Source organism: Hyperolius riggenbachi, chromosome 3 (assembly GCF_040937935.1).
Source record: "Hyperolius riggenbachi isolate aHypRig1 chromosome 3, aHypRig1.pri, whole genome shotgun sequence".
NCBI lineage: Eukaryota > Metazoa > Chordata > Amphibia > Anura > Hyperoliidae > Hyperolius > Hyperolius riggenbachi.
In genome coordinates, this window is record NC_090648.1 from 204,597,355 (window position 1) to 204,612,780 (window position 15,426).

The following is a 15,426-nucleotide window of genomic DNA, read 5'->3' on the forward strand; positions in this document are numbered from 1 at the left end:
TGGCTGGGACAGGGTGCTGGGGCAGGGTGCTGTTACAGACCTCAGATCTCGCGGCGACCGGTCCCCGCCTCCTGTCCTCGATCCTCTTCTTATAGTGACAAAACGAGTAAAAAACACATACTACAGAGAGATCTGCAGCAGCCCCTGCATATAACTCACTCAGGCACGGGATTATCGCTCTGAGCTGTGGATTTCTGTCCCGAGCCTGACTCGAGATTACCGCTAAGGAGGTTAAATGGGGACCTCAGGAGGCAGCAGGGACTGAAGGAGGCACAGGGGGACAGGAGTAGGCACAGAGGGACAGAAGGAGGCACAAAGGGGACACAGAACGAGGCACAAAGGTGGACAGAATGAGACACAGTAAAACAGAGGGATGTGCAGGAAGGCAAAGGAAGCACAAGGGGACTGAAGCAGGCACAGAGGGGTACAGGGGGACACAATGGAGGCTGCATTCAACTTACATATCCGGACCTTGTGATGTCTGCTATTCAGGGACCGGCAATGCTGTTGCTCCTCAGGACACCAAACTTCCTGCTACTATTACGCACACGCAGCAGAACAGCAATGGGGGCAGGCTTAGTTAGGGGGCAGGGCTTAATCCAGGGGCATGGCACCCCAGGCAATGGCCTGGAATGTCTTTGCCTAAAAATGGCCCTGCATGTAGTAAATAGTTATTCTCCCTCTAGAGACTGAAAATTCTCAGCTGTGCCAGTTTACCTGTAAGGGCTGGTTCACACCAGAGCAGTTCTGGAGCGTTTTTTAAAATTCTTGCAGGGGGAAAAACGCTTGGCTAATAAAAGTGAATGGGATGGTGCACACCAGAGCGGTTCGTTATTCCCCCAAATGCAAACTCCTGTCCTGCAGCATTTTTTAGATATCTGAGGCGTTTCTACCTCAATGTTAAGTATAGGAAAGTGGAAAACTGCTCTGAAAAACGCTAGATCAGAGCGGTTTTCCAAGTGTTTTTGTTACAGAAGCTGTTCAGTTACAGCTTTACTGTAACAAAATATGACATCTGCTACACAAAAAAAGCTCCAAAAAACGCTAGGTGTGTTTAGAAAATCTCTCTAAACATACCCAGGATCGTTCTGAAAACCTGCTTCAAAAACCTCTAGCGTTTTACGGATCAGCTAGAGGTTTTTAATGTGCACTGGCCCTTAGTAAGGTTTTTTTTCCACTATCCTAAATAGACATCTCATTGCAACTGCAAAAGTTATTTTATGGTATTTGTGATACCAGTTTTCTTACCGAGCTGTGAATCATACAGCTGCACTTTATCCTTTTTTTTACAAGCTAATATCCCTTATGTTTAAATGATTTATGGCCGACAGGCTACTCCAGGATCATAGGACACACCTTTATTCCTGATCAGACTGCCTCTAAGCAGTTCTAAAACCCTAACTAGAAGTTCACCATGACCTGCAGCTACAGGATGTCCTTCACAGCTGGCCTAGCACAATTTTTGTTTTATAAAGTCATGATATATATTACCATTACCATTGCGTTGCTATATTGTATCAGTAAATGAGAAATAGGATATGTCAATTGAGAAGTTTAAGTATTACTGTAACGATTGTGGAATTATCTCCGTGGTCATCGCATAACCTGCGCGCCGACACCACGGAAATCCTCCACAAACGTTTGGATAAGAGAACCCAGCTAAGGTGCGGATGCACCCGTAGAGAGGAATTCCAACCGGCAGATGGAGCTGTGGAGTGCAGAGGAACAGATCCTCTACACAGCCACAGATGCCAGATAAGGATTGTACGTAATGGGGCAATACGGAGCAGGATAGTTTATCTCGAGGGAGAGAGCACAGAGACAGAATGTATGTATGTCTACCAATCTAGTCGCCGCCCGGCGACGGTCGACATACAACAGTGAAAACCAAATTGTGAACGCAATCGCAAGAGTGGCGATTGCCAACAGTGACACAAGACAGAGTAAAGGTTAAACACAGGAGCAGAGAGAAAGGCACAGCAAATCATACAATGAGAATGACAAAGAAAATAACAAACGCAATACCTAAACGCGGTCACTGCGCGTTTGTTAGGCGCAACAGCGACAAGCGCGTTTACGGTGCGATCTCTGCATGATAAGCGCAACAGAAACAAGCATGCCACCCTGACTAACGAATGACCACAAACGAACAAATAACAGAAACGCTTGCTAAACGGCTGCCTTAGCTCAGGCAACCGCAAGCGTTTGCTCCAGACAGACAGACGAACGAACAACAGGAATAGGTCAGATAAGATCCACCGCTTTTCCGCCAGAGCGAGTGTGATCCGGGTTCAGGGACAGGACAGGAAGGATCCACTGCTCTTTCCGTCAGAGCGAGTGTGAACCAAGTACAGAAACAGAGCTAGCAGCAGGATCCACTGCTCTTTTCCACCAGAGCAAGTGTGAACCAATTAGAGAAACAGAGCTAGCAGGATCCACTGCTCTTTTCCACCAGAGCAAGTGTGAACCAAGTAGAGAAACAGAGCTAGCACGATCCACTGCTCTTTTCCACCAGAGCAAGTGTGAACCAAGTAGAGAAACAGAGCTAGCAGGATCCACTGCTCTTTTCCACCAGAGCAAGTGTGATCCAAGTGCAAAAACAGAGCTAGCAGGATCCACTGCTCTTTTCCACCAGAGCAAGTGTGATCCAAGTGCAGAAACAGGCCTAGCAGGATCCACTGCTCTTTCCGCCAGAGCGAGTGCGATCCACACGGCAAGACAGACAGAAGGAGTAACCAGTAGCAACCGCCGCTACGGTAAAACTCCAAGACATAGACTAGAGAGATCCACTGCCACTAACGCTAGGGCAAGTGCAATCCAGGTTCTGGACCAAACGATTCACCATCGCCAACCGTTGGCGACAGTGCAATCGCAAGGACAAGACAAGAAAAGACAGAACAGGCAATACAGATAATACAACCTGACTGAACTAATGGGAATGCCTAGTGCAATCCCAAGCAATTACTCTAAGATAATATTAGCAATCTCAGCAAGGCTGACACTCTGGGAATGTTTGCAGGAACAAACCTTCATGACCAGCAAAGGATCCTGGGAGAACATGGTATTTATACTGCCAGCCTTCAAAGGAGGTAGCTAGGCAAATTGCATGACAAATGTATGCAAATTCCTCAGTAGCAGAGCAAGTCTGAAGCTTGCAAAGCGAAGACAGGTCTCTTTTCCAGAGACCTGCAGCCTTCAGACTTAAAGAGAATCTGTATTGTTAAAATCACACAAAAGTAAACATACCAGTGCATTAGGGGACATCTCCTATTCCCCTCTGTCACAATATCACCGCTCCCCGCCGCATTAAAAGTGGTTAAAAACAGTTTTTAAAAGTTTGTTTATAAACAAACAAAATGGCCACCAAAACAGGAAGTAGGTTGATGTACAGTATGTCCACACATAGAAAATACATCCATACACAAGCAGGCTGTATACAGCCTTCCTTTTGAATCTCAAAAGATCATTTGTGTGTTTCTTTCCCTCTGCAGCTATCATCCACTGAAGTGTCAGGCTGTTTCTTCCTGCAGAGTGCAGACAGCTCTGCCTGTATGTAATTCCTCAGTATGTGAAAGCCCAGCCAGCTCAGAGGAGGATTTATCCAGCTTGTAAAAGATAAGAGAGCAGAGAGAAACTGCCCTAATTTAAATAACACACAGGCAGTGTGCATAGAGGGGCCAGGAGGGGGGAGATGCATCACAGAACCACAACACTGAAGAACTTGGCAGCCTTCCAGACACAGGCCGACAAGTCTGACAGGAGTGAGATAAGTTGATTTATTACAGAGATAGTGATAGTAGAAAGTGCTGCAGTAAGCCAGAGCACATTAGAATAGATTTTGAAACTTGTAGGATGGAAGAAAACCGGATGAAATTTTTTTTACGGAGTCTCTTTAAGGAATGCTCAAACAGCTGTCTGCCTGTGCAGACAGCTGAGCGGATCATTACAATTACTAGCTGATTGCCCGGCGTTGCCCGGGTATGTATTTGGCTGGTGTTGGCTCCACGTACTTTTTCTAGCCCTGACACACAATTACTCAATGACCAAGTTTGTGAGCTTTGCAGTCATTGGTATCAATAATTTGCATTGAAATGAAAAAATCTGTTTGGCTGTTTGTGGCTCCACCCCCTTTTCTGAATTTGAACCCCAGTCACCCAATGACCAACTGTACCAGGTTTGAGGCCTGTGCCATTAACAGTGCAAGAATGGTAGCAATTAAATATTCCCCTTGAAAAGCAATAGGTGAAGCTTGATTCACTTTTGTAGGCTTAAAGGAGTTCTGTGGGGGGATTCTTAGGAGAAAAACAGACACTTAACTTGGGCTTCTAGCAGCCTTCTGCAGCGGTAATATCCCACGCCGTCCTCCTCCCATCTGCCGTTCTCCGCCGCCGGCCCCGGTCTAGCGCGGCATGGGATCCAACTGCGGCTGCGCTACAGTGGCCGCGCACCCGCTCGCTTCTACCTGCGTCATCGGAAGCTTACTGCGCAAGCGCAGTACAAGAAACCGTTGTACTGCGCCTGCGCAGTAAGCCTCAGATGACGCGAGCGGAGGAGCGGCGGCGCGCATTAGTCGTCTGTGTGACAGACGAATAATAGCCCGGTGCCGGCTGCGGGGAACGGCGGATGGTAGCAGGACGGCGTGGGACATTACCGCTGAAGGGGGCTGATAGAAGCCCCAGGTAAGTGGCAGTTTTTCTCCTCAGAAACCCCCACAGAACCCCTTTAAGTATTATAAACAGGGGTGTGCCCACATCGGGCCAGACCCTCCATTACGGTGGTCCATGCGGCCCACTCCTGAGTAAATGCAGAGCAGCAGTGGCTCTATGAATGACCAGCTTTTGTAGGTGGGACATCTCCTCCGAACTCCTCTACACTGTGCAAGCGCCATACAGCACCATGTGGCTCTTCCCTGCATGTCATGTGACTTGAGTAATGAAAGGGATATGGAGGCTGACATATTTATTTTATTTTAAACAGTAGCAGTTGCCTGGCAGTCCTGCTATCCCTCTGCCTCTAAGGCCTGGTTCACACATAAATGTGCATATTTCTGGTCCGGTCCTGTACTATCAGTTTTCTATCAGTTTTACCCAGGCCCGTCCCGCCCACGACGCTGGTGACGCAGCTTGCTCAGGCGGTGGAAGAATGTGTCTGGCCTGCTGCCGCCCGTCTTACCGCCTCCCACCTGGACATCACGGCCATCTGGACATGACACCCCCTACCCCTACCCACCCTACCGGCATCCACACCCTGCCTATCTCTGAGGTATAAGGCAGCTGCTGGCCCGCAATGATGACGAGCCTCCTTCCCCCTCACCTGCGCCAGGATAGAGGGGGAGGGGGTTTGGGGGTGGTAGCACCAGGATGGTTGGTGAGTCGCAGGGTGGAGCGCATCCTCACAAGTTCGCCTCGGGCGGCAAAAAGTCTATAACCAGCCCTGGTATTACCTGACTGAACCAGAAATGTACACCTTTAATGTGTGAACACCCATAAAATACACATGCAAAACTGATACAAAACTGACAGGACAGGTCCGGCCCGGAAATGTGCACATTTTATGTGTGAACAGTGAACACAGCTGTAGAGACACATACAAAACTGACAGGACTAGACCGGACCGGAAATGTACACCTTTTATGTGCAAACACAGCCTTAGAAACACATGGAAAACTGATGCCAACTATCAATAACTACAGGACTGGACACCTTTTTATGTGTGAACCAAGCCTAATACGTTTAGCCATAGACCCTGAGCAATCAGATGTTTTTGACACAAATCTGACAAGATTAGCAGTTTGCTTGTTTCAGGTGTGTGATTTAGACACTACTCATGCGAGAATGATCAGCAGGATAGCCAGGCAACTGGTATTACTCAAAAAGAAATAAATATGGCAGCCTCCTTGTAACCCTTGCTTCAGGTTTCCTTTTTAAGGCTGAAGGCTGTTCTTACAGCTTTGCCACTGTGAGATTAGACTACACCTCAATTCAAACTACAAAAGGGGCGACGCCTCCTCAGCAGAATGAATGAAACAGCAAATTGAGCATTAGGGCGGTTTCGCACTGGCATTTTCAGCCAAACTGATAATAAAACGGTAGAGGGAGGGGGGGGGGGGAAGAAGCCAGGAAGCCTGCGCATGCGTAGAGAGGACCTGCAGGCTTCCTGTTCTGTAGCACAGCGCGACTTTAGTTCAGAGTCGCTTGTTTCAATGTAGTTTATAGCAGTCACCAGAGGGGGGGGGGGGGGGGGGGCAGGAGCGCTTACTGAACAGGCCAGTGATTGTGTCCCCTCTATTACTATATAGTCATGGGTATGCAAATATGCATACCCACGGCTTCTGCTCAGAGTCCCTTTAAGTCTCCTACTGACAATAAATTATAGTTAGACCCCTTGAGCATAAGCTGAGTACCATCTTTCCATATGTGCAACTAGCACTGCACAAACATACACTGTTAGATGGGCTTAGATCAAGTGAGCATGCAAACATGTCTTATGGTGTGGGAGAGGGGGAGACATCTCTCATGATGCTCTAGTATAGGGAATACAGCAGTGATTAACCAGCTAAAATCCAATCTGTTCATTCTAGAGTTGAGCTGAAATTTTCGTAATTTCGCATTACTATAATTACGCATGCGAAATTTGCGATTACGATGCGAAATTAGCGTAGCGAAATTGCCATTAAAATCGTAATTGAAAATACCGTAAGCGTAATTTTCAATGCGAAATTTCGCGTTTCGTTCATGCCGTAATTTCGCATTAAACGCTACCGTAATTTCGCGTTAAACCGTAACGCTCCGTATAATATAAAAAAGCCGCCGACTTTAAGGGTTAATAGCAAAGCCCCCTTAAATGCTAAGAGCCTCAAATTTGGAGAATATATTAAGGAGATCAGGAGGAATAAGAGGAAAAAATTTTTTTTCAAAAAGACCTTATAGTTTTTGAGAAAATCGATGTTAAAGTTTGAAAGTAAAAATGTATACATTTAAAAACCCGCCGACTTTAACGGTTAATAGCAAAGCCTGCTTAAAGTTTAGGAACACCAAATTCCTAGGGTATATTAAGGGGATCAGTGGGAATAAGAGGAAAACATTTTTTTTCAAAAAGACCTTATAGTTTTTGAGAAAATCGATTTTTAAGTTTCAAGGGCAAAAATGTCTTTTAAATGCGGAAAATGTCAGTTTTTTTTGCACAGGTAACAATAGTGTATTATTTTCATAGATTCTCCCAAGTGGGAAGAGTTTTACTTACTTCGTTCTGAGTGTGGGAAATATAAAAAAAAAACGACGTGGGGTCCCCCCTCCCAGACCTCTTTAACCCCTTGTCCCCCATGCAGGCTGGGATAGCCAGAATGCGGAGCACCGGCCGCGTGGGGCTCCGCACCCTGACTATACCAGCCCGCATGGTCCATGGATTGGGGGGTCTCGGAAGGGGAGGGGCAGCCAAGCTTTCCCCTCCCCCTCCGAGCCCTTGTCCAATCCAAGGACAAGGGGCTCTTCTCCACCTCCGATGGGCGGTGGAGGTGGAGGCCGCGATTTCCTGGGTGGGGGGTTCATGGTGGAATCTGGGAGCCCCCTTTAAAAAGGGGTCCCCCAGATGCCCACCCCCCTCCCAGGAGAAATGAGTATAGAGGTACTTGTAGTACCCCTTACCCATTTCCTTTAAGAGTTAAAAGTAAATAAACACACAAACACATAGAAAAAGTATTTTAATTGAACAAAAAACATAACCACGAAAAAAGTCCTTTATTTTCTTAATTAACCATTAATACTTACCTGTCCCTTTAAATAAATGATCCCACGCAATATCCTCGGAAATGTTCTATCAGTTACAATGTAACAAAGTTATTACAATATAACAACTTTGTTACATTGTAACTACGCCGCACCCGACGTCACTCACCGCCGCCGCCGCCACCGCGTCTGCGCTGCAGGACCCGACAGAGCTCTGAGCTATATAGCTCAGAGCTCTCAAAAGCATCTTTGTATTTGGGCTCCAAGGAGCCCCATTGGTCCTTAGCAGACCAATGGGGTTCCTTCTGATTTGAAGGAACCCCATTGGTCTGCTAAGGACCAATGGGGCTCCTTGGAGCCCAAATACAAAGATGCTTCTCAGAGCTCTGAGCTATATAGCTCAGAGCTCTGTCGGGTCCGTGCAGGACGCTAAGTCCCCGCCGGCTCCGCTGTCCTCCCCGCCTCTCCCACATGTCACCCACATGTCACCCACATGTGGGTGACATGTGGGTGACAGATGTGGGCGGGGTGGACAGCGGGAGCTGCGGGGACTTAGCGTCCTGCACGGACGCGTATGCGGCGGCTGAGCGGCGAGTGGCGTCGGGTGCGGCGTAGTTACAATGTAACAAAGTTGTTACATAATAACTTTGTTACATTGTAACTGATAGAACATTTCCGAGGATATTGCGTGGGATCATTTATTTAAAGGGACAGGTAAGTATTAATGGTTAATTAAGAATATTAAAGGACTTTTTTCGTGGTTATGTTTTTTGTTCAATTAAAATACTTTTTCTATGTGTTTGTGTGTTTATTTACTTTTAACTCTTAAAGGAAATGGGTAAGGGGTACTACAAGTACCTCTATACTCATTTCTCCTGGGAGGGGGGTGGGCATCTGGGGGACCCCTTTTTAAAGGGGGCTCCCAGATTCCACCATGAACCCCCCACCCAGGAAATCGCGGCCTCCACCTCCACCGCCCATCGGAGGTGGAGAAGAGCCCCTTGTCCTTGGATTGGACAAGGGCTCGGAGGGGGAGGGGAAAGCTTGGCTGCCCCTCCCCTTCCGAGACTCCCCAATCCATGGACCATGCGGGCTGGTATAGTCAGGGTGCGGAGCCCCACGCGGCCGGTGCTCCGCATTCTGGCTATCCCAGCCTGCATGGGGGACAAGGGGTTAAAGAGGTCTGGGAGGGGGGACCCCACGTCGTTTTTTTTTTATATTTCCCACACTCAGAACGAAGTAAGTAAAACTCTTCCCACTTGGGGGAATCTATGAAAATAATACACTATTGTTACCTGTGCAAAAAAAACTGACATTTTCCGCATTTAAAAGACATTTTCGCCCTTGAAACTTAAAAATCGATTTTCTCAAAAACTATAAGGTCTTTTTGAAAAAAAAATTTTTCCTCTTATTCCCACTGATCCCCTTAATATACCCTGGGAATTTGGTGTTCCTAAACTTTAAGCAGGCTTTGCTATTAACCGTTAAAGTCGGCGGGTTTTTAAATGTTTACATTTTTCCTTTGAAACTTTAACATCGATTTTCTCAAAAACTATAAGGTCTTTTTGAAAAAATTTTTTTCCTCTTATTCCTCCTGATCTCCTTAATATATTCTCCAAATTTGAGGCTCTTAGCATTTAAGGGGGCTTTGCTATTAACCCTTAAAGTCGGCGGCTTTTTTATATTATACGGAGCGTTACGGTTTAACGCGAAATTACGGTAGCGTTTAATGCGAAATTACGGCATGATACGACTGTAATGCGAAAATTACGCGAAAATTACGCTTACGCGAAATTTCGCGAAATCCTTCTTCATTACGATTATGTACTTACGGCCATAATCGTAATTACACTAATTACGCGAAATTTCGCAAAATCGTAATTAGGTCATTACGCTCATCTCTAGTTCATTCACATTTTCTCTGAGAACAGTTGGGCCTCAGGCCTGGAACCCACTGCAAAACGCAATCGCTAATCGCAAGCGCTAGCATTTTGTATGAGCAGTTTGTAAGCGGTTTAATGAGCGTTTTAGGGAGCGATTTTAAAAAATTTATCAATTTGCCAGCGGTTGTGTAGCGTATAGCGATTAGCGTTTTAAAGTCTGATTGGTCCTTTCAATTAATTTTAATTTAGTTACAGTGTGCAGTAACTTGAAAACGCTAGCAAAATCGCGCCGTGCAGGTTTTGCTGAGCGATTACGCCAGCGATGATATACTTTACATTGAAGCGCTAATGCTTCCAAAATGCTGCATGTCCTGCGCTTGCGATTTTCTGAATCGCAATCGCTCCAGTTGAAGTTGCCCCATCCATTAACAGTAGCTGAGCGTTTTTACACGCTCCAAAAATGCTCTGAAAATCGCCCTTGTGGGTTCCAGACCTGAAGGTCTGTTGGATGTCAGGAGCACACACGGGTATATTTTAAACTGAACCTAGTCTGTTTCCCAAATGATTGATATTTTGCTGTAAGTTTTGTTTTTCCACCCTTCTGTTCTTCTCCTTTAATTGCAGACCACTGACTTACAGTCAACTCATGACTAAGAACACCAGCAGCAGGCTATTTGAATTCCTTGCTCCTCCCCTTCTTCAGAAATATTGCTCATTTTTTATGAATCTGCTGTTTGCATTTTATGCTATATTCTTGTGATATAGTCTTTTTTATGCAACCTTGCTTTCCTAGTTTAACTTTCCAGGTGGTAGCAAGCCAAGCCAATCATAATTAAGGGCCCGTTTACACTATCGCGAATTTGCATGCGCATCCCGCATGCGAATTCGCATGGGCAATACAAGTGGATAGGACTGTTTCCACTTGTCAGGATTTCTGGGCATTTTTCTGTACAGAAAAAATCTGCACGGCAGAGCCATCAGAATTCGCATACCGCATACCGCTATGCGAATCGCATACAATGTACAGTATTTAATAGGAAATTCGCATGCAGTTTTGGTATGCAAATTTTCATGCAAATTCGCATACAATTTTGCATAGAAACAATGAAAAAGCACACAGGCACTGCAATGGTTAAATTCGCATACATAGTCATCCATGCGAAATCGTATGCAAATTCACATGAAAATTCGCATACAACCGCAACCGCATGCGAAATTCGCATCCGCATGCAATTTTTTTCTGCGCCGATTCCCACCACACAAGTGGAAACGGGTCCTTAGCCTATTGGCTGACAGACAACATCCGCTATTCTTCAAGTCATCCAATAAACATGATGTCCACTCTCAATTTTAACCACTTCAGGATTCTGCGTACGCATAAGTACGCCCCTGAATCCTGAAGCGGTTTCCATGGAAACGGCCGTTCCATGTCAGTTCACGGAGGGTGTCTCCGTGAACACCCTGCGAGCCTCCGATAGCGGCTCGCAGGGTAAATGTAAAGATCCCCGCTGTTTACATACATACGGCGCTGCTGTGCAGCAGCGCCGTAGAGGAGATCAGCGATCCCCGGCCTCTGATTGGCCGGGGATCGCCAGCATCTGATAGGCTGAAGCCTATCTGAGGCGGCGCAGGACGGGTTTCCGTCCTGCGCAGCCCATAAGGAAGAGGGGAGGGAGGGAAGGAGGCAGAGGGAGGAATAGCGCTGCGGAGGAGGGCTTTGAGGAGCCCCTCCCCCGCTAGGCACAGCAGCGCGGCGGTGATCAGGCCCCCCCCAGCAGGACATCCCCCTAGTGGGGAAAAAAGGGGGGAAGTCTGATCGCCCTGCCTGCTATTTGATCTGTGCTGCGGGCTGAAGAGCCCCCGCAGCACAGATCATCCAAACCACCAGAAACCCGGAAGTGGTTAATGAAATCACCACTTTATTTCAGTTCCAAAGGAAAGTGCTGCATCATATGTTTTTGTTTGTTTTGCAGGGTGTTTGCCAGCCTTGTGATTCCTCGTGTAGGCACTGCTCTGGTCCTGGAGCAAATCACTGTATCACATGCAAAACCAATACTGCCTGGTCACCTGAAGAAATGAGATGCATCAATTGCTGCGATTCGTGGACTGATCAGAATGATTGCTGTTTTTGTGATGTGAACTCTGGTATGTTACTCTATCCTTTATCTATGAAGTCTCCTAACCTCACAATTGACTATATTGCCAGGTCTGAGACTGGACTTATAGACAAGTTCCTAGATCCTGAATAAAGGCTTCCAGACAAAAAGTACAATGGGCAAGTTCTTGCCTGTTGGGCATGGATAGGTTAGAGGGTGCTAAGGTGAAGGGCAGGCAGAAAGTGGAGACTGGAAGGTAGGTAAATGGGGAGGTTAAAACTGTATTTTTTTTTTTTTGCACTTTAGGTTTAAAAAAAGATCAAAGCATTCCTCTTGATTCATTTTTATGTTGATTAAACTTTGGTGGGTTGAGATAAAAAAAATCATCATATAGGCAGTAATGCAATGAAAACAAACAATATCTAATTATCTGTTAAAAACAAGGAGCAAGTCCAGCCATAAGTAGCAGTGGAGAACTCTGCATACACCTCACAGCCAGACAGCATGCAAACTGTACAAAAAGACCAGGGCCCATAGGCAATTAACTTTTTCTCCTACCGTAGGTGATATTTTCACAACTTGTAAATAAAATGCCTTTTAAAGCACCAACAAAAATGCTCAAAATAATTTTGATAGCACCTGTTCACCTATTTTTTTGGTACTTTTTTCAGTTGCATAGTGCTGAAAATTATTCTAAATACAAGATGAAAAATTACCTCCTAGGAGAAAACTCAGGAGAAAAAGTTTATTCCATATGGGCCTCAGTGTTCCAAAGTCAGTAGAAGAAACACCTGGGCCTATATGCATTTCACTTTTTCTCCTGATTTTTCTCCTAGGAGATATTTTTTCATCTCCTGTTTAGAATAACTTTTCAGCACTTTGCAATTGAAAAAAAAGTACAAAAAAGCAGGTGGAAAAGTATTATCACAACTATTTTAAGTATCTTCTTGCTTTCTGGTGATTTAAAACATTTTATTGACAAGTTATGAAAATATCACTTAGGAGAAAACTCAGGTGAAAAAATGTATTGCATATGGGCCATGGTGTCTCCAGTGTACTGCTGTTTCTCCCATTATGGACAACACAATGGGGTAAATTCAAGTAACTGCAGTAAAATTGCCATATGCAGTGAACGTAGCACACGTTATGCAAATAGTGCAACAGATGTTGCCTATCGGTTAGTGCACCTCCACTATGGTATTTACAAAACAAGCATTACACTATTAACCTCCTTAGCGGTAACCCCGTGTGTGACACGGGGTAAGCCGCCGGAGGGTGCCGCTCAGGCCCTGCTGGGCCGATTTAAATAATTTTTTTTTGCTGGACGCAGCTAGCACTTTCCTAGCTGCGCCAGCACCCCGATCGCCGCCGCCGCGCGCCCGATCGCCGCCATCCGGTGCGGCGCGCGCCCCCCCAGACCCCTGCGCTGCCTGGCCAATCAGTGCCAGGCAGCGCCAAGGGGTGGATCGGGTCTCCCAATGACGTCCCGACGTCGGTGACGTCATCCCGCCCGTCGCAGTGGCGACGGGGGAAGCCCTCCAGGAAATCCCGCTCTTTGAACGGGATTTCCTGATCGCCTATCGCCGGAGGCGATCGGTGGGGCTGGGGGGACGGCTATCATGTAGCGAGCCCTGGGCTCGCTACATGATTTAAAAAAAAAAAAATTTTTTTTAAAACTGCTGCGCTGCCCCCTGGCGGTATTTTTCATACCGCCAAGGGGGTTAAAAAGAGCGTTACCTAAGTTACATAAGGTGCGTTATTTGTGCAATGCATACTATGAAACTTTCATAAGTACTGTTAAAATTGCTGTGCGCTAGCGCTACCTGTGCATGGAAGTTTGGTCAAAATGACATGTCTATACCCAGGCCCGGATTTACCTCCCAGGAGCTTATAGGCATAGATGTCCTGGCTCTCTAGACTTCGCCCTCCATGAACCTACAAACACCCACTGACCCGCACTGCAAGTGTGCTGGCTGGCCAAGCTGTCACTCCTCCCTTACTTACCTTGCCTGGCATAGGTAGCTACATGTGCCCCTTACTATTAGGTAGCCAGAGCTATCCTTAGTATTAAGAAGCTATAAGTGACCACAAGTATTAGGTAGCTAGAGTTCCCCCCAACTTAAGAGAAATCTGGTCAGTGGAATTCTGAGTAACATCACATTTACACTCCACTCGGGACTCTGCATAGGTAAGGCGGGAGTGAGACACTTGATGAGGGGAGTGATCCACCTTTCCATCATTAAGGTGCCTGTAGGCACGTGCCTACAGTTCCTTATGGTAAATAAAACTCTGTCTATACTCTATCAATCCCCAAAGTTCCATCCAAGTGAACTTTGTGCATGATTGTCTAGGTTGGTTAAAAAAACTTGGACAACAAGTACAGGGTTCATCTGGAAAGTAGCAGCAATCTTCATTTAATAAATTAAGAAAATATTTTATTTTAGACAAATTGTATAATCTGATTGTTTCATCACATACTCACCTCTTTTATTTAAGCATCTTTTTACAAGGTATTCAATGCCTTCATTATATAAGCATCACATTCCTCACCTATGAGTTTGCGGGGTTGGGGGGGGTCATGTTAATGCTGCTGAACAAACACTGGCATTCTGCAGTCACTTCACAAGACAAGTGGTGCAAGGGGAGAAGAGACTACCCTGGCAAATGCAAGTTAAAGAGACACTGAAGCGAAAAAAAAAATATGATATAATGAATTGGTTGTGTACTATGAATAATTACTAGAAGATTAGCAGCAAAGAAAATATTCTCATACTTTTATTTTCAGGTATATAGTGTTTTTTCTAACATTGCATCATTCTATAATATGTGCAGATTACACAACACTCTGCATTCAAAATGAGTCTTTCAGAGCAGTCTGTGAAGTAATGACCTCTCCTCTAGCAGAGGAAAAGTAAACAGTTCACTTACAGTTGAGATAATAAAAGTCAGATAACAGCCCTCTCCACCACTAACTTAGTTACTAACTTAGTCGGAGAGCTTAATGGCTTGTTTGCATAGAGATAACAACTGGAGTTTCTCAACTCTTCCTGTACTGGAAACAATTAGACTGATGTATCTGATCTTAATGTTTTATTTCTTAGCTGTACTACACATACAAATCATAATATCATGCTTTTTTTTTTGCTTCAGTGTCTCTTTAACACTAAAATAATACCTTGTAGGGTAGATAAAAGCAAATTGTTGTTCCTTTCTGGGTAGCCTTTGTACAACAAAGACCTGTTTAGACCTGTGTATGGGGAGGTACAGTGGCTTGGTCTCCAGTTTCAATATGGGCCAGGGTACTATCTGCATGGAGTTTGTATGTTCTCCCAGTGTTTGCATGAGTTTCCTCCAAGCACTCCAGTTTCCTCCCACATTCCAAAAACATACAGATAAGTTAATTGGCTTCCTCCAAAATTGACCTTAGACTAATGCTAGGGATACACCACTGGCTCGATACCGGCGCGCCCCTGCTCGTCCCCGCGGGCGCCTGCATTGATTCCCACTCGTCCCCACGGGCGCTGATCGGACATGTCGGATTTTATCAATCCAGCCATCAGCGGCTCGATTGAGAAGCAAAAACTCACCGTGTATCCCTAGCATATCATAGAGATATGACTGTGGTAGGGGTTAGATTGTGAACCTCTCTAAGGGACAGCTAGTGACAAGACTATACACTCTGCAAAGCATTGATGTCAGCTCTATATAAATACTAAATACATA

At 45.7% G+C, this 15,426-nt stretch overlaps 1 protein-coding gene across 1 annotated transcript in view; it reads left to right on the forward strand.

Annotated features, from left to right (window-relative positions):
* Positions 1–15,426, forward strand: part of LOC137563302 (proprotein convertase subtilisin/kexin type 5-like) — a 200,730-nt gene that overhangs the window by 145,400 nt on the left and 39,904 nt on the right. The window contains exon 15 of the mRNA XM_068275591.1: positions 11,581–11,752. Coding sequence (XP_068131692.1) covers positions 11,581–11,752 — 172 coding nt within the window. The remainder of the gene's footprint in view (positions 1–11,580; positions 11,753–15,426) is intronic.